Here is an 18,571-nt window from a genome sequence, read left to right as displayed (position 1 = left end):
ATTGTTCCAGCTTTAGCTGTTGTTAAAGTGCTATAAAAACCAATATGTATGTATTGCATTGTATTTTGGACATCCGCTCTCATTTCAATAAACATCAGCTCATTATTGTTGGCCCTACAGAATGCCAGTGACCAGAAGGCAGAGATGGAAAAGATTCAAGCAAGAATGGCTCAAGAAGTATCCAAAATAGAAGAGCGGAAAGGCAACATAGATGATGAATTGAGAGAAGTAAAGGTAGGTTGTCATGTTGATTTATCAAGGGCTACCCTCCACCATAGCTTGGGCACATTCTCACACATTTACTTTTTTTCCCGAAAGCCTTTGGTGGATGAGGCAAAGCAAGCAGTAGGAAACATCAAGCCTGAAGCTCTGTCTGAGATCCGCTCTCTCCGCATGCCACCTGATGTCATCAGGGACATCCTGGAGGGCGTCCTAAGACTGATGGGCACTTTTGATACGTCCTGGGTCAGCATGAAGAGGTGAGATAAGTTAGAATAGAGGCATGAGGAACAGCTGCTAAGAATACACACAGAGGAGACGATAGAAATGAAACGACAGCTTCGTCTTTTGGGACTAATTCGACTGATTAAAATAATACAGTTCTTGAACTTACTCAGCTCAAGGGGTGAACATGCTGTCTGCTGTGCAACTGTAGTCATAAATTGTACCGTTAATAATAATTATAATGATTACAAAAATTCGAATAATCTTTTATCTCCCCGTTCTCACTTTAGTTTCCTAGCCAAGCGTGGCGTGAGGGAAGACATAGTTACATTTGAGGCCAGGAACATCACCCCGGAGATTCGCGAGAGTGTGGAAGAGCTACTGTACAGGAATAAAGCTTCCTTCGACCCCAAGGTCAGTTGTCCCCTAGTATACAAGTATGTTTTTGACCGACTAACAGATCATGCTGTTTGTGACTTGCGATCCTGTTGTCATGGACAGAATGCAAAACGTGCAAGTGCAGCAGCTGCCCCTCTGGCTGCCTGGGTTAAAGCCAATGTTCAATACTCTCATGTACTACAGAGGATAGAGCCTCTTGAGCGAGAGCAGGCTGGACTAATGGAGTGAGCACACACACAGACACACAATAGTGTAAAGCTGTACATTAGACACCACAGGGTGCAACCTTGATAGAATAAACAGCAGATCTACTGACAGGGCGCAAACATGATTGACTGTCAAGTATGCTAAATTGCTGCCTATCTGATTATGTGTGTTCGAGGAGTGTATGCAAATTGGTACAAATAGCACATGCAATGAGATTTATGACATTTTTTGAGACGAGTCAGATTTTCTTGATGTTGATCATATTATATATTGTGCTTGTCCAGCAACCTAAGGAAAACTGAAAATCGAAGAAATAAGCTTGAGGGTCTACTGAACTCTGTTGGAGACAAAGTTAATGAACTCAAAGAGAAGTAAGAACCTCATTTCATTTATCTTATTGTTTCAAAGCTGGTTGCTTCATATTTAGGGTTTAAATTGGATTGTGTGTGGCTGTGCGGCATGTGTGTTCTATGATATGGTTCTGTCTTTGTGGGGACCATTTTAACTCATTCACTGCTATTCCCGAATTCATTTGGGAATTGAAAAACATGACGTGGAGTGCCTTTCCCGAAGTTGTGCAGGTTTTCAGGTTTTGTTTTTTCTCATGGGGGGGGGGGTGCCGCTAAAGCACTGGTCAGACCTCTGGCAATGTTTTTCCCTCCCACGAGAGGGCAGCATTTGGCTTTTGTGCAGACCCATATAATTTGTGGATTAACTCTTTTTTCTGATGAAAGAAGAGAGTCTAAGGTTTCTTATGCTTCAGTGAATTTTTATGTAGTCCTAAAACTAATGATTCTGTGGGTGCTGCAATTTGAGTGACAATGAAAAAAAAACTGGCACGAATGTGGACACATTTTTGCACATCGAATGGCATTGAATGAGTTAAGAAACATATATCCTCTCTGACCTCAATGTCATGAAAACCTACGGAAGTACCTACCTACAAATGAGATTAAATGAAGAAAATAAAAAAATACTATGCAATAAAATCTAGATTTTAGCTAAGCATGTGCTACAGCTAGAACACAAGGACTCAACGTTGCTTGCAGGGACAAGTGATTAAACTTGATTTGTTCATTTAAAATCATTATGTTAAAAATGTCTCCCCATCGCAGTTGCAGGAGCTAACCCAGTTACCACGGTTACTATAATACGCCACATAATCTCTTACGCGCTCACCTTTGGGAAATTGACTTTGACAACATGACGAGCAACTGGCTGCTGAGCATGTTTCTCAAGGTTCCACTCATCATGTTGCAACTTTCCCATTCGACACATCAGCCTGCAATCCTTGAACCAATTTGTTGTTACTGTGTGTTTACTGCCACTGCATTTTATGGTCATCAATGATATTAACAGTCATGGCTACTCGAAGGGCAAATATATTCGCCCTTTCTTAAAACGTACTGAACCATGGTGATTGCTATCAAGTTAAAGGTCAATAATATCCTGCATATATGAAGGTGACTCATTTTTTTAATTCATGCATCCTTACAATGTATTTCTCAACAAGATCAAGATCATTCAGAGAGAGAGAGAGAGAGAGCGACCCACCAGTTCATTGTCTTTCTTTCTGACAGGTTTCAGTGTCACACTGCAGAGGCAGCTAAACTGGAGGCTGAAGTGACAAAAGCTCAGGACACAATCAATGCTGCCCAGAAACTGATTTCCCAACTGGATGGGGAACACAAGCGTTGGAACACACAGGTTGTTTGAATTATTGATGCCGCTTTTGCTATTATAGCCATTTTATAGTAAAATCAATGCACAAAAGGCTTTCTGTTGACAACGGGATGAGGGGCCCTGATGTCTCAGGTCACTTGTTTGGCTGTTTAACCTCTTTCAACAGCATCTGTCTGGGTGTTAATTAAAACACCCAATCTCCTCTCGGAACACAAACAAATTAATTCCCTCACACTCTCAACATTCCTTACCATTTGTTTCATAGAAACACATCACTGTCTACTTGCATTTCTTTTAACCTGACAGACACATCTGCAATTTCATCTCATTTTGTTTGCTTTTTGTGTGTGAAAAACACCTCATTTTGTATAAAAATCCAAATACCAGCACAAATGCATTAACAAACAAAACTGATAAATAAAAGGAATTGTATACTCGACACTAAAATAAGTTCCATATATACTGACATTTATATTACACATCAAACTACATTTGCTTCTTTGATCAAGTCCTACAAAGTTCAACTCGTAAATAATAGTTAGTATCTGCAATATCCAAATCTGTTTACTATAAATTATAGTCGAATATAGAAATAACTAATAATTGCATATCAACACGGATACCAATATCAATATTTAAGATGATATGTTTAATGATATGTTTAATTACCTTGGCTTGATTCAGGGGCATCAGCAAGTATATCCTGTGTAAAAAAAAAAATATATATATATATATATATAAAAAACACACACACCGAGTGAGAACTTGGCATTGTATTAATCGAACTTGCGCTGGAAACTTTTTGCCACGGTTTAAAAATTACCATGAGAAATTAAAATAGTATGCTAATGTAGTCCTTAAAAAACAGGCGATTTTATCTTTGGCCTCAGCGATCTTAGTCATGGAAGTGCATTATCTTGGCTTTTTTACCTGACTTCTCCCATTTTTCCCCTCCTCTTTTTCCCCATTAGATGTCGGAGATAAAGAATGAGTTAGATACACTCCCTGTAAGGGCAATGCTTGCTGCAGCCTTCATCACATATTTGTCCGCAGCTCCTGAAGATCGTCGTAGACATTGTCTAGAAACCTGGATGGCTCAGTCTGGACTGCAAAGTAATTGTGCTTTCGACAATAAAACACAATTCAAACACTTAACGGATAAAATGCAATTGGACATCTGGCCATTGTTGAAATCCTGAAAACAAACAAACAAACAAACAAACAAACAAACAAACAAACAAAAAAGGCAAGGCATGTTGGCAAAAAAGATTCTCAGAAGTTTGAGAGCAACTAAGTGTTGTGAAGAGCCCCGGACTGATGAAACAATAAAGTTTCAAAGCTTCTGCTCATGTTTTCTTTATCAGAGTTACCCAATCTTCATTAACAAGGCACGCATTTTAATTATGCCGCACATGACCAAACAAAAAAAAAAAGTGTCAACGTTTAGATCCATTAAATAATAATGAGCTGCTGTGAATTTTCCCTCAAGGGCCTGTTTAGTTGACTACAAAATTAATATATGAGCAAAACAAAGAAACGACTATATGGAGATCTGAAATAATATTTGTGGGACCAATAGAGCATATTGGTGATTTTCTGTGGCACACCTGATGAGCTCTCACGACACGAGTAGTTGGGAGTCCTTGCCGAATGAAAAATATTTGTTTATTCATCCCCCTCAAAAGATTAAACTCAGCTGTGGGCCAAAACTCATCACAGTCTTCGTTTTTGGCCATGTTTGTTGGAATAGAGTTTGACTTCAGGTCATTCCTGTCATTGGAGAGTGAACAGTTGATCTGGAAGAGTCAAGGGCTGCCATCTGATGACCTCTCCATGGAGAATGCCATCGTGATTCTACAGGTTGGGAATTCACTCTTATTCTTACCTTTTCTGATTGTCACACTGATATTATTGTGACAGATATGAACCCTGTTTTGCCTTTGATCATTCATTTCCACCCCTTTCTTTTATACCGTGATTGAATCATCCTTCAAAGTTTTAAACAACTGCATTGAGACTGTTGCCATATCCATATGAACATATTACATCTGTGTTTGTGTTTTTTTTCTCCATTTCTGTCTTATAGATCAATCAACTTAAGTTACGGGTAAGAAGTTGATCGCTAGATCCAGATTGTTTGTTCACATGCCATATACATGTAAAGTCACGTAATATAAATACATAGCTTGACCCATAAACTTTATTTATTTAATGTTTGAATTTGTGCCGCAACCATCATATGAAGAATTGAACTGTCAAAGCAGAAATGGCTCATCTGTGTACACACAGTGCAATCATACATGCTGGCAGGAATAAGACCATCAAATATATAGACCCAGGGGGGAATTGTTCTCCTGTCATATGTAGGAGTCACGCTGATCAATAAACATAGCAGCAAAGACACAGAACTGAAGAAGTTGACCTATAAGTGCACATACACCTCATTTCCGAGTGATCCAGCACCTTTCAAGCTGAAGACATGCTAAAATGACAAAACACATATTTTTCTTTTTTTGTCAGAGTGTTGCTTGCCCTTTTCTCATTGATCCTTCCTCACGAGCCACAGAATGGCTCTGCACACATCTCAAACAAAACCGACTTGAGGTGATCAACCAACAGGTACGTTTGACTTCAAGTGCATCTGATGTAATTCACTTTTTTGAGTTGTGACCTCATAATAGCCATGTTTGTATGTCCGTAAAGGATAGCAACTTCATGACAGCATTGGAGCTGGCAGTCAGATTTGGAAAAACTCTCATCATTCAAGAAATGGATGGAGTGGAACCTGTACTCTATCCACTATTGAGGAGAGACCTCATTGCACAAGGTATAGTTGCAAAATGTACAAAACCAGACTTGATCATAATTTTTGGGCTGTTATGCAACATCATTTTGCTTCATGACTTGTCTCTGATGCATCTGAATTGCCTTGAGAAAAATTCACATCATATCATTGAACAAATTCAAAAGGACTGTAATATTGGATAGGATTGGATTGTATTAGCCTTTATTAGTGTCGCAGTGGAGACATTTACATTTCACAGCAGCAAAGTTGTGAAAGTAAATGGAAAGGAAAGGAAGAAGTAGAAAAACTGTTAGGGCAAATATAAACAAATTGTAACGGTTTGCGTGGTGGTGATGGTGATTGTGGATCCCAAAAAAACAGGCAGGAGGGAGCAGCAGGTTGTATTTGACACTTCCTGACACAACCCTCTGTATTTATCCGGGCTTGGGACCGGCACAAGAAGACTTATGTCCCTTTGTGGCTACAGAACAAGCAACTCGACGATTTTATTTTTTTACTAATGTTATTTATTTATTTGTTAGACATGTCGGTGCCAAAAATGCTGAAAAACAATCTGTAACCGTTCCACATGACGCACAACAACTCAAAGTGACAAAAGAAAACACAAAAACAACACAAAAACAACAAAACAAGCAAGGCACAAAAGAGCACTTGCTGACGGCTGCCTAGTTTAGCGCCATCTTGGACTTATTATTATTATATATTTCTCATTATTAATATTATTTATAAAGTAAATCAGTGTGGACATAATTTTCCTTTTTTATTGGATTTATTTTTGGATTGGATTGGCCTTTATTACTCGCAGTGGAGAAATTTACATTTCACAGCAGCAAAGTTATGAAACTAGTTATTTTTGTACTCATTGGATCAGTGCCACATTCAACAACTATTTTACAGCATACACATTATTTGACACACCTATACATCTTCTTCTTTTCCTTTCGGCTTTTCCCATCAAGGGGTCGCCACAGCAAATCAGTGTCCTCCATCTTTAGAGGTTTGATCCGCATGTTTGTTTTGGCCAAGCTTTTACGTCGGATGCCCTTCCTGACACAACCCTCTGTATTTATCCGGGCTTGGGACCGGCACAAGAAGACTTATGTCCCTTTGTGGCTACAGAACAAGCAACTCACTCAGTCAAAGGCTCCCAAACACAAAATGGTCATCGGCACAGCAACATTCAAAAAAGCAAAAACAATACTCACCATTCAGCTCTAATGGTAATCATTACTGTACCGTATGCCTATTTTGCTTGATGCAGTGTTTATTTGCATGTGTTTTGTCAACCGTGGACAGTAAATCAAGTTTTGCGTTTGCTTCCACATAAATGAATCGCTCATACATCAGTTTTTAGTATTTCATTTGGTATTCAAGCCAATTTTTGGATTTGGAAAACTGATCAAGCATTTAGGAATGGTGACTGTGGCCCAGTGATGCGTGTGGTTCGGAGCTCTGTCTTGCAGTCAAATGTTGTGGGTAGAAATCACAACTCCCAGGTTTTTTGTTTGTCCTATGAGGATGGTAGGTAGGTTGTCTTTACCGTAGGGTCGGCGAAATTGAAATGGTTTCTCTTTGCTCAGCCTACCTGCTTAAATCATGATCGTTGAAATTGTGTTTGGGGCAATTTTTATGTAAATCAGCCACACTGTTATAACAACTTGGGGCATGATTCTGAACAGCCCTTCTTAAAACTCATTTTCGGAAATTGGCAGATAAGGGCAGGGGGTGTTCACAATGGAAAGAACGAAGCGGAAAGAATGACAAAGGCCTTGCTGCATTAGAAATTCTAAGTACAGTATAGGTCACATTTCAGAGTGACTTGTAATATCATTTCAGAGGGGAAAAAACCTTATCCCTTGTTGTTTCTTTCTTTTCTGGCAACGCACATTTGGATGCACATGCACACAGGCCCAAGATACGTTGTACAGATTGGTGACAAGGTCATTGATTACAATGAGGACTTCCGACTCTTCCTGGCAACACGTAATCCTTCCCCTTTCATCCCCCCCGATGCCGTTTCCGTAGTCACGGAGGTTAACTTTACCACCACAAGGGCAGGCCTTCAAGGACAGGTGATTTATTTCATGATTTTATCCCTCCCCATTGGTCAGCAATACATCTTATATTATTTTCGTCAATCAAAGCAGAACAATGTCATGACAACACAAAGAGTCCATGTTTGCTTGTTTTGTTTTCTGCACAGCTTCTGGCCTTGACCATTCAACACGAAAAACCTGAATTAGAGACAGAAAAAACAAGATTGCTTCAACAAGAGGAAGACAAGAAGATACAGCTTTCACAATTAGAAGAGTCATTGTTGGAGGTACAACAAGAAACATTACGCTTCCTGCCCATGTCGTACAGCAATGTGTTGTGTTGTATGTTGCTTTTGTGACTTCTTCATTCTTCAAGTGTGTATTTGCGCTGTTGCGAAATCTCAGTCCCATTCCCGATGATGATGATCAGTTAGGCGGTTGTCAGGGTTTTCTAAAGTCCACAAATCAATCAATCAATCAATCAATCAATCAATCAATCAATCAATCAATCAATCAATCAATGCTATTGTCATCAAAGGAAATAGCCTTGTCCTAATTCTTACAGTACAGTATATCCGCCCAGTTTATCTTTTCATCATACCACTTTAACTCATTCACTTCCATTCCCAAATTTATTCGGGAATTGAAATGCACAACGTGGAGCGTCATTCCCGAATTTTTTCAGGTTGTTTTTTTTTTCTTGCAAGGGGGTGCCGATCAAGTACTGATCAGAACTCTAGCAACATTTTCCCTCCCACGAGGGGGCAGCATTTGCCTTTTGTACAACCGCCCCCACTTGCACCTCAGATAACTCCAGACCCATATGACTTAGGAATTAACTCTTTTTTTCTGATGAAAGAAGAGAGTCTAAGGTTTCTTACGCTGCATTGAATGTTTATGTAGTCCTAAAACTCAATATTCTGTGGGTACTGCAATTTGAGTGAAAATGACAAAACCCCTGGCATTGGAATGACATTTTTGCACATGAGTTAAAATACAATTTTTGTCAAAAAACAGTAACTAGTGCAGAAGCATAAGGCTAATTGCCTGCCTGAAAATGCGGTGTTGAAAATCTGACAATGCAGTGACAAGCAGATGACGGTTGTCAAAATTAACTTTACATTAATTTCTAACATGTGAATACAAAGTTGCTGGATATGATGTCAAGAACCCATTTTTTTGTGCAAGAGAAACACATAATGGGGTCATTGGTGGTACAAGAAAACAGTCTTATGATTGGTTTTTGTCAGTTTACCATTTTCACGCTTCACTGTTTTCCCCCATTCATTTTACCCAAAGGTTTTTGTGAATGCTGTGTATTTTCAGTCAGTTCTAGAAAATTGTTTCACAATGTCTGAATGTCCCACATGAGACTCTTAGAAGACAGCAGCTTTTGCTCTTAACCGTTTTGTCTATTTCTACCCGTGCACCCACCACAACAGACCCTGGCTACATCACAGGGGAATATTTTGGAGAACCGGGACCTGATTGACAGTCTGAACCAGGCCAAAGCAAGCAGTGCCCTCATCCAGGAGTCGCTACTGGAATCACATCGTCTGCAAGCATCTCTGGACCAGGTATTCACACGCAGTAAAGAATTGACTGTCATGAACATCGTAACATTTTTATCAAGGCCGGGCAGTTTAACCTGACATATCCTCCCTGGCTCAGTGCTTGGCTTCAAACTTGCTCAAAAGTAGACCTCCAAGATTCTCAGGGACCCTCGGGCAACAACGTATGGTCGTGCAAATGTTGCTCTAAAATATGTAGGAGAAATGGGGCCAATTGTTTGCTCCCTGGACTCACTTTTCACACATGCATTTTCACTCTGATTATTAAACACTATTCATCTTTCCTCATTATGTCTTGCCTCTAGCCTACATTGAGAATAGGGTTCAAACGTTTTTATGGTATTGGAGAGCATCTCGATCTTACTATCGCCTGCACTTTTTTTTTTCTCAAATTGGATGTCATGTCTAATGCACTTATGTCTCAGCCCACATACGATGGATCGATATTAGACATTTTCTGTGCAAAATTTTGATGGAATGGGACAGATACATTTAAACTGGATGTATATTTTGAATTGATGATAAACAGTGTAACACAAATGATACATAGAGTATACAAAGTAGATAGTTTTGAGGGCATATTTTCAAAAGAGGGGTGAATTCACTGCATATCACATTTTTTTGACTTTTAATGAAAGTGCCTTGAGTGGAATTGTAAGGCGACTGTTTTACTTTTCAAGATTTTTCAATCTTCTTCAAGTATCTTTACACTGTTTTCATTTCATGAAACTCATCTCGGAAGCAGTATTCCACCAATGCTATTTGTTTATCACGCCTCAATCTTTCACATTCCTGTTCTTTTTTTCTCCCATAAATTTAATGTCCCATGCTGTCTGTCTCTTTTCCTCGGACCCCTCTCCCACTTCATTGATCATAACAAATACGTCTGGTTCACATCGCTTCAATGTTCAATTTGATCACAAATCTCTGTTTATTATTTTTTGCATTCACACAAATTTGTTTGGATTTCAGGAACGGGATGCCTACTTGCCTCTTGCAGAGAGTGCGAGCAAGATGTATTTTGTCATCACGGACCTGTCAAAGATTGATAACATGTACCGCTTCAGTCTTGCTTCATTTCTACGCATTTTCCAAAGGGCTCTTCAGGCTGAGAAGGTGACCCAGTCATTCGCTAAGCATTTTATGACAAACCTTTGGGTGGTACACACCTTCCACCCAAAGTACATCCCCATATGTGTGTGAAAGTTATAAGATTATCAAAAAGATGATACGAATAATAATAACAATAATAATAATAATAGATTATAAGAATAATAAAACCTTTATTCGTCCCACAATGGGACAATTATATAATAGATAATATAATTATCATAGGTTGTACGTTTTTATTCTGATAATAATAATAATAATAATAACTATTATTATTATTATACGTTCGCGTCCTGGTCCGGCCTCCCTGTGTGGAGTTTGCATGTTCTCCCCGGAGCCGCGTGGGTTTTCTTCAGGTGAGAGTAACTGTTGTATGTCGTTGTGTGCCCTGCGATTGGCTGGCAACCAATTCAGGGTGTCCCCCGCCTCCTTCCCGAAGACAGCTGAGATAGGCTCCAGGAAAATCGATGGATAATATAATATAATGTAATGTAATATAATATAATACAGTAAAGTCTCGTTATATCGATATCGGTTATATGGATAGTACTGCTTATTACGATACTATTTCTATGAACGCAAGGAGAAAATTTACATGCCGCAGGATCGGATATATCGATAGTCCGGTAATATCGATATTTTTTCCGACTCCCGAGAATATCGATATAACGAAACTTACTACTACTATATAATATAATATAATATAATATAATATAATATAATATAATATAATATAATATAATACATTGTATTTTCAAGCGCCTTTCAAAGCGCACAAGGACACCTTTCAAAACTGTCAAGTCACTTTACAGTCACATTGATGATTTAATTTCTACGATGGTTCAAACTTTTATGCACTGTTGTCATATTTGTGAAAGAAATATTAATGTCATTCACCACATGTCGGTGGAACACAAATTTTGCCACACTCCCTGCACTGTGTAGAAATTTAGAGCACATTGTCTTTTTTAACGGTTCATTGTAATTCACATGTATTTTTGTGTGCTGTAGGAAGTGGCGCAAACTGAAGCAAGGATCACTGCTTTGGAAGCAAGCTTGAAAAATATGGTGTATGACTATGTCTGTCGCTCCCTTTTCAAGGTAAAACAGCGCCACAAACGCATACTCAAGTATGTAAACATTCAAGTGACTCAGCTGCAAACCTGCAGGTTATTGCATCATTTTAATGTGTGTAAATGTTAGGGATGCAGCAAACGATTCTTTTAATGGTCAATCTATCTCTTGATTATTTTGTTGATTCACAAAAATGAGAACATTTTAAAATGTTGAGCCAAACTGATGTTTGTTGAACAGTAAAACATGAAATGACAGATATATTGTTCAGAGAGAATGGTGCATACATGCTTGATCTTGATGACAAAATGTCGGCCTTTCAAATAGAACATGGCAGGTTTGGAATCTGGATCTTTCATTACACCTTGTTTGTATGAATGTGGGTGTAAATACGATGTCTATGCACCGTTTTCATTACATCAAATAATTCTTCACAAAAAAACGTTTTGCTATCCAGCATGGCATACAAAATCCTCTTCATTGTTTTGCATTCTTTTTGTAACCTTCAGGCTCACCAGTTAATGTTTGCACTTCACTTTACCAAGGGCATATACCCTGAATTCTTCCAGGAAAATGTGAGTATACCTTTCATTGTATTTTATGAAGCATGTATTTTCCAGTATACCTGTGACATTCTGGCCTTCTTGACTTCACAATTTATTCACTAAATATCACCGCAATAATAATTCCAATACAGGAATGGGAGGTATTCATCGGCTCCGTTGTGGGGGAAATGTTCAAACAAGAGGTAAGATTTGTTTTCACAATATGGTCTGTTCTTTTAGAATCATCTTTCTCTCCATCCCTCCTTCTTCCCCACGCCAGGAGTTCCCATCTTGGATCGATCAGGAGAGGCACAGATCTGTAGCAGTTTACAAGGTAAACAAATTTACTCGAGAAAATGTAGGCAGCATTATATTTCATATATGTATGCGGCATATCTATAATGCGGTAATAAGCGAGAGTGCACAGTCACGATGTATATCGAAATTTGCCATGTTGTATTTCAACTTTTGCAGAATTCTTTATCGTCTCACATTCTAACTTTTCTTTGGCCTTAGTTAACAGCTGCCATCCTTTTCTCAGGCTACATTCGCAGCCCTCTATCAGTCCTTGTGTTTGAGTGACTCAGACCTTTGGCTGTCCTTCGCACGGAGCTCACACTGTGAACAAGAAATTCCACCATCCATTGCCAAGAAAATTACTGCCTTCCAGCAGGTTAGATTTCCCTCCGATAAAATGTGAATCTATATTACTAATGAGAGAATTTACCTCTATTAGCTGGAGAAAGATGTCTTGACGCATACCTGTGTTTTGCCTTCTGGTACCATTGTATGCCCTTCATCGGGGATATTTTGGATTTGATACTTAAAAAATATACCCAAAAAATTATCTATTTAATCGGCATATTGATGTGTCTGCCTCACGATCTCGCTACATCGATGTGCGCTGGACTAGTGCTCATGAATGCCGGCCTCATGTCCACAAAACATTTTTCCCATAGATGATCAATTGAATTGATATCATTAACAAAAACACTGAATGGGAATAAGATTACTTGATGCGCATCTCTTGACAGCCAAGCTAAGTCTCGACTCTTTCTCTTGCCTTCATTTTCCCTCCAGCTTTTATTGGTTCAGGCAGTTAGACCAGATCGACTGCAGAGTGCCATGACAGCATTTGCCTCACAGGCATTGAGTAAGTGTTTTCATTTCAGACTATTTTAAGGGTACAGTAGCTTGGCTTTGTCATATCTTTGGTCGGTATCTTCACAAATCTGGCAAAGCTGCACAAGAAAAGATCTCACCAAGGGAATTTGGATGAGAAGAAATGACAAAACAAACAAATAAACTGATAAATAAATAAATACACATGTGAATAATAAATAAACAACAAATAACAAATACATAAACAAACACACACACAATAAATAAACAAATAAACACACATTCAAATGAACTGTATTATTATCATCAATAAATAAATACATAAATACATAAATACATAAATAAATAAGCGTACAGATAAATAAATAAACACACAGACAAATAAGTAAATAAGTAAGTAAATAAACTAATGGTCTCACACACGCACGCACACGCACACACACACACACACACACACACACACACACACACACACACACACACACACACACACACGCACGTGCGCACGCACACACACACATGAAAGCTTTAACGATGAAGAGGCTGGACTGAGTGACCATCAACAAGGAGCTTGTCAGTGGACTTAGTCGCATTAATGAATCCAGGAAGTGCATTATTAATATCAGTATTTGCACAGTGGCAATATACAGAGTTAATGTGTTGCTATTAATAAAAACAAGTCCTTGCCGCAGGAGAAAGGTGGATTGAAGAGAAATGACAAAGCCAGACAGAATTAGGATAAAGTAGAGCATAAGGGGCGTCCACAAAATGTGTAGAAGTGCTTTAAATGTGGTGATCCATCTGCAGAAACAAATCCTGACAAAAAAAAGACTCACTCAAAAAAGATTCTTCATATTTGAGCTCTTCCATTTGTAATTTCCACCATATTTCAGGTGCTTTTTTGTATCATGCTTCGTTTTACTCACACTATGGTCTCTTGTGAAAAAAAGCCTTGTGCCATTTATGAAAGTTCAACATAAGAAAGAAACCCATCTGACATTTGAATTGATTTTAAGAGCATGTGACAACATTTACTTTGTTCTTCTGTAAAAACTCAAACACAGCGAGAAAATATACTTTTATTGTTGTGGTTCTTAGGGGCAACATATTATTCCTAGAAAGGACCACATTTCTTCATATTCATGAGTAACACAGTGAAAATGAGTGGGATGAAAATTTTCTTTGCAAGGCAATTTACCAGTGCCGTGCGGTGAGGTTCCTGGCTGGTTAGGCACTGACGTCATCACAGTCAGATTTACAAACATGAACTCTACGGAGTAGCTTATTCACCATTTGATTGGCAACAGTTAACGTATTTTGTTTAAAATCATGTCAGCATTCTATATACAAACCGTAATATAGAAAAAATAATTAAAAAAAATGTCATTATCGTGTTACCTTTACTTATAAATGAAGTCCATGCGCCACTCCTTCTAAAGAAAGACCTTCCTTATCTTTCTTAAGTTTTAAAAGTCTCTCTGTCTCAATGGAGATCACTGCCAGTGAAGAAAGTCGTCATTGATCAGTCCTGTTCCGACTGTATGTTTTCAGTCTTTTGTGCTGAGAATAACCGCTCCAATGATGCTGTAGTAGGTGGAACAGTGAGCACGAGCTAGAGGAACTTTGTCACCTCAGGAATAGTTTCAATTAAATCATTCTGGGCCAAAAAGCTGAGAAACTGTCCAGCAGATTTATATCCATCCCTCACCTTTTGTGAGCTAAACGGTCCGGTGTTGGTCTTCCTTTAATTATTATCTCCTGCTTCGATTGAAAGTCCAGTTTAGAAAATTCTTTCAATTTAGTTATGTAATCCTCCATTCTGAAAATAAGGCCAAGCAGCACGAAAAAATGACTTGATGGTTCCACTTAACTTGCTGTTTACTGGAGCTTGCCGTCACTAATTGTATTATTCTGCAGCCGAGGAGTCGCAAGAAGAATCTTTGGAATCACCAGCGCCCCCTGTCATGAGGCAGGAGAACTGAGTGCCTCACCTATGCTTCACACAGTTTTGATAAAAATAAAATAAAATAAACACTGTAGTACAGTGTTTATAATGGACAGTGACTGTACGTTAGATACACCAGCTTTTACTGAGTGAGTTGCTTGTTCTGTAGCCACAAAGGGACATTAGTCTTCTTGTGCCGGTCCCAAGCCCGGATAAATACAGAGGGTTGTGTCAGGAAGGGCATCCGACGTAAAAGCTTGGCCAAAACAAACATGCGGATCAAACCTCTCACGATGGAGGACACTGATTTGCTGTGGCGACCCCTTGAAGGGAAAAGTCGAAAGGAAAAGAAGACGCTAAACTAAAAATTTAGTTCATATACTAAAAGTGTTCGAACACTTTAATAGCGATATGCTGAGGGACAGCAATGCGGTCTCACTGCTGGCTTGCCCTGCAGTGAGATTGGATTGGATTGGATTGGATTGGATTGGATTGGATTGGATTTGCCTTTATTCGTCTCGCAGTGGAGAAATTACATTTCATAGCAGCAAAGTGATGAAAGGAATGAAAGTAGAAAGACAAAATACATGAGCTGCTGGAAAGGCAGCCACTCTTGCGGCGCCATCTTGAAGTCAAACAACGTAAAAATACTATATAGCAAATAACATGACAACACAAAGACACAGTTGAATGTTGAAATTCACCGCCCGAGTGCTTGTTCGCAGTGAGAACGGTAAATGTGAAAATTCAGCGATTTTGAAAAAAAAATCAAAAAATGATTAAGTTAAATGGAAAAGAACTTTAAAATACAAATCCCTAAATAAATCTAACTGTTTAATTTATTTTTTCATTTGATATTACCATGATGACAGGTGAGGCACGGCCTCACCTGCCTCCCCTGACTGCACGTCACTGCAATTTACATATTACAAAATTTCAGAATGAGCTACAGCGCCAGGATAGTGCCAATCAAAATTGAGTGTTATCTACGGAAGGCAGAATGTATGATAGGGCCTTTTATTTTTGAGCTTATTAGGTGTGCTAGTGTACATTGTTACGGCCTGTGAGAGTCAAGTTCCCAAATTTGTTGAGTCCACCATTGGAGTTGCAGTCAGTATTTCCCCAGTTTTAGTCTTCATTCAAGGGGGGCGACCGATAAGGCTGATAATAAACCAGGAGCAGTGTCGAGAAACAGTGAGCGTATTTGTGTTTGGCAGGAAATCGGTATGCTAATGAGGCATGGTCTGTAATCCTTTTACAACTAATCTCACCCAATCCTTTTGGTCTAAAGCTAGCCACTGCTCACCCGCAGTCATGCCTTGCTTAACACATGCAGAAATAAATTTCAAACTCTATGAATCATCTTCTGAGCCTGAATTCTTGTGTGACCAGACAGATTTCATGTGCGTTACAAAGCATCTACTTGATTACACTTTTTTTTCACTGTACTATATATGACAACATGTGGCGGCATGGTGTAAGTATTTAACTCATTCACTGCCAGACAATGTGCAAAAATGTGCCCACTCCAGTGCCAGGGTTTTTGTCATTTTCACTCAAATTGCAGGACCCACAGAATATAGAGTTTTAGGACTACTTAAACATTCAATTCAGCGTAAGATACCTTAGACTATCTTCTTTCATCAGAAAAAGGAGTTAATTCCAAAGTTATGGGTCTGGAGTTCTCTGAGCTTCAAATGGGGGCGGCTGTACAAAATACAATACAATAAATACGTATTGATTTGTATAGCGCTTTGACAACAGCTGAAGCTGTAACAAAGCGTTAACATGGAAAAAAGGCAAATGCTGCCCCCTCGTGGAAGGGAAAAGCATTGCCAGAGATCTGACCAGCACTTTATTGGCACCTCCCGCAAGAAAAACCAAAACTCGAACAAATTCGGGAATGGCGCACCATGTCACAATTTTTCAGTTGGCAGCGAATCAGTTAATTAGCAAATCCGCCTCACCTCATGTAAGGTTGGGGGTTTGAGTCCAGGCTCCGGCTTTCCTGTGTGGGGTTTGTATGCCGTCCGCCTCCCATTCATATTCCAAAAACATCCATCATAGGTTACCCTAACCAAGCACTCCAAACTCGTATGATTTATTGTTCTTCTATCTTATCCTTCTGATTGATTGGAGACCGGTCTAAATTGTACTTCAGGTGTTGCCTGAAATCAGCTGGCTCCAGTATACCCGTGACCCGAATGTTGATAAGCAGTATAAAAAAGGATGGGTGGATGGATATCAATATGTATGGCAAAGCAATCCCCCCTCAACGCTGGGATGATATATATTATAAGACTACTACTTGTTCAAACACTGCAATCTTTTTTCAACAAAGAGTGTGCTTCATGGTTCCTCTTTGCCCTGACTACATGTCACAAAACCCAAGATGAATGTTAAAATTCATCGCCCGAGTGCTTGTTTGCAGTGAGAATACACATTTCCTACTGATAACATCAGTGATAACATACAGTATTTGTATTTTTGCACATGCATACTCTTAACTCATTCACTGCCAGACGATTTGTAAAAATGTGTCTACTCCAGGGCCAGCTTTTTTGTCATGGTCACTCAAATTGCAGTACCCACAGAATATTGAGTTTTAGGACAACATAAACATTCAATGCAGCATAAGAAACCTTAGAATCTTCTTTCATCAGAAAAAAGAGTTAATTCCTAAATTATATGGGTTTGGAGTAGTATAAGGTGGAAGTGGGGGAAGCTGTATAAAAGGAAAATGCTGCCCCTTGTGGAAGCGAAAAAAAAAAACATTGCCAGAGGTCTAACCAGCGCTTTATCGGTGGCAAGAAAGAACAACCCGAACAAATTCAGGAATGGCGCTCCACGTCATATTTTCAATTCCTGAATGAATTCGGGAATGGCACTCAATGAGTTAAATACCCCCATTTCATACACACACTGCACCTAATGTTTGTAGATGATGTTTTTCTTCATGTTGCCATGATAAATCAGCTAGATGCTTGCTACCAGGACCTTGAATGTCAGTGTGTGTTTGGATGGGTGTAGCGGATTTCATTTGGCAGCAGCCACCAAAGGTATCCGCTGGCAGTTTCGAAGACACTGTTTGATTCTGTGTGTGTGTGTGTGTGTGTGTGTGTGTGTGTGTGTGTGTGTGTGTGTGTGTGTGTGTGTGTGTGTGTGTGTGTGTATTCTATTTTACTATTTTCAATCAACATTTTTGTCATAGACTTACAATTTTTGGACGTGCTATGATTCCCTGTCAATGACAGTAGATGCATCACTTAAAAAAAATACAACATCCACACAGAACGTGAGACTATTTTTCTTGCTTCAATTGTGGCACCAGGTATGAAGGAGCTCTCTCCTCCTCCACTGAACCTGCGCCGTCTTTATGCTGAGACTTTAGAATGGGAACCAGTATTGATCATCACTTCGGCGGGGGCCGACCCCTCCCAGGAGCTCGTAGAACTTGCCACGGACACTGTGGGTCGAGATCAATATCATGAGGTAGACACCAGATTCAAATTCAGACGTTGTGTATGCAAGAAAACATGTTAATCATGACATTCGGTGGTAGATTTAGTTCCAAAATTGTTTTGACTCTAATCTAAGATCTAATTGCAATAAACTTTGCATATAAATTA

At 39.1% G+C, this 18,571-nt stretch overlaps 1 protein-coding gene across 1 annotated transcript in view; it reads left to right on the top strand.

Annotated features, from left to right (window-relative positions):
* dync2h1 (dynein cytoplasmic 2 heavy chain 1) overlaps positions 1–18,571 on the top strand; it is a 76,642-nt gene that overhangs the window by 32,855 nt on the left and 25,216 nt on the right. The window contains exons 60-81 of the mRNA XM_089013457.1: positions 121–234; positions 319–479; positions 735–858; positions 946–1,067; positions 1,335–1,421; positions 2,631–2,757; positions 3,705–3,846; positions 4,484–4,593; positions 4,820–4,840; positions 5,254–5,352; positions 5,437–5,560; positions 7,448–7,611; positions 7,743–7,862; positions 9,018–9,152; positions 10,119–10,262; positions 11,268–11,357; positions 11,840–11,905; positions 12,028–12,078; positions 12,156–12,209; positions 12,417–12,548; positions 12,956–13,028; positions 18,274–18,434. Coding sequence (XP_088869583.1) covers positions 121–234; positions 319–479; positions 735–858; positions 946–1,067; positions 1,335–1,421; positions 2,631–2,757; positions 3,705–3,846; positions 4,484–4,593; positions 4,820–4,840; positions 5,254–5,352; positions 5,437–5,560; positions 7,448–7,611; positions 7,743–7,862; positions 9,018–9,152; positions 10,119–10,262; positions 11,268–11,357; positions 11,840–11,905; positions 12,028–12,078; positions 12,156–12,209; positions 12,417–12,548; positions 12,956–13,028; positions 18,274–18,434 — 2,421 coding nt within the window. The remainder of the gene's footprint in view (positions 1–120; positions 235–318; positions 480–734; positions 859–945; positions 1,068–1,334; positions 1,422–2,630; positions 2,758–3,704; positions 3,847–4,483; positions 4,594–4,819; positions 4,841–5,253; positions 5,353–5,436; positions 5,561–7,447; positions 7,612–7,742; positions 7,863–9,017; positions 9,153–10,118; positions 10,263–11,267; positions 11,358–11,839; positions 11,906–12,027; positions 12,079–12,155; positions 12,210–12,416; positions 12,549–12,955; positions 13,029–18,273; positions 18,435–18,571) is intronic.

The sequence above is a fragment of the Hippocampus bargibanti genome, linkage group LG14 (genome assembly GCF_051943395.1).
Source record: "Hippocampus bargibanti isolate YZ-2025 linkage group LG14, ASM5194339v1, whole genome shotgun sequence".
NCBI classification, from domain to species: domain Eukaryota; kingdom Metazoa; phylum Chordata; class Actinopteri; order Syngnathiformes; family Syngnathidae; genus Hippocampus; species Hippocampus bargibanti.
Note: the sequence above shows the minus strand (reverse complement) of the source record. Positions and strands in the feature narration are given on the sequence as shown.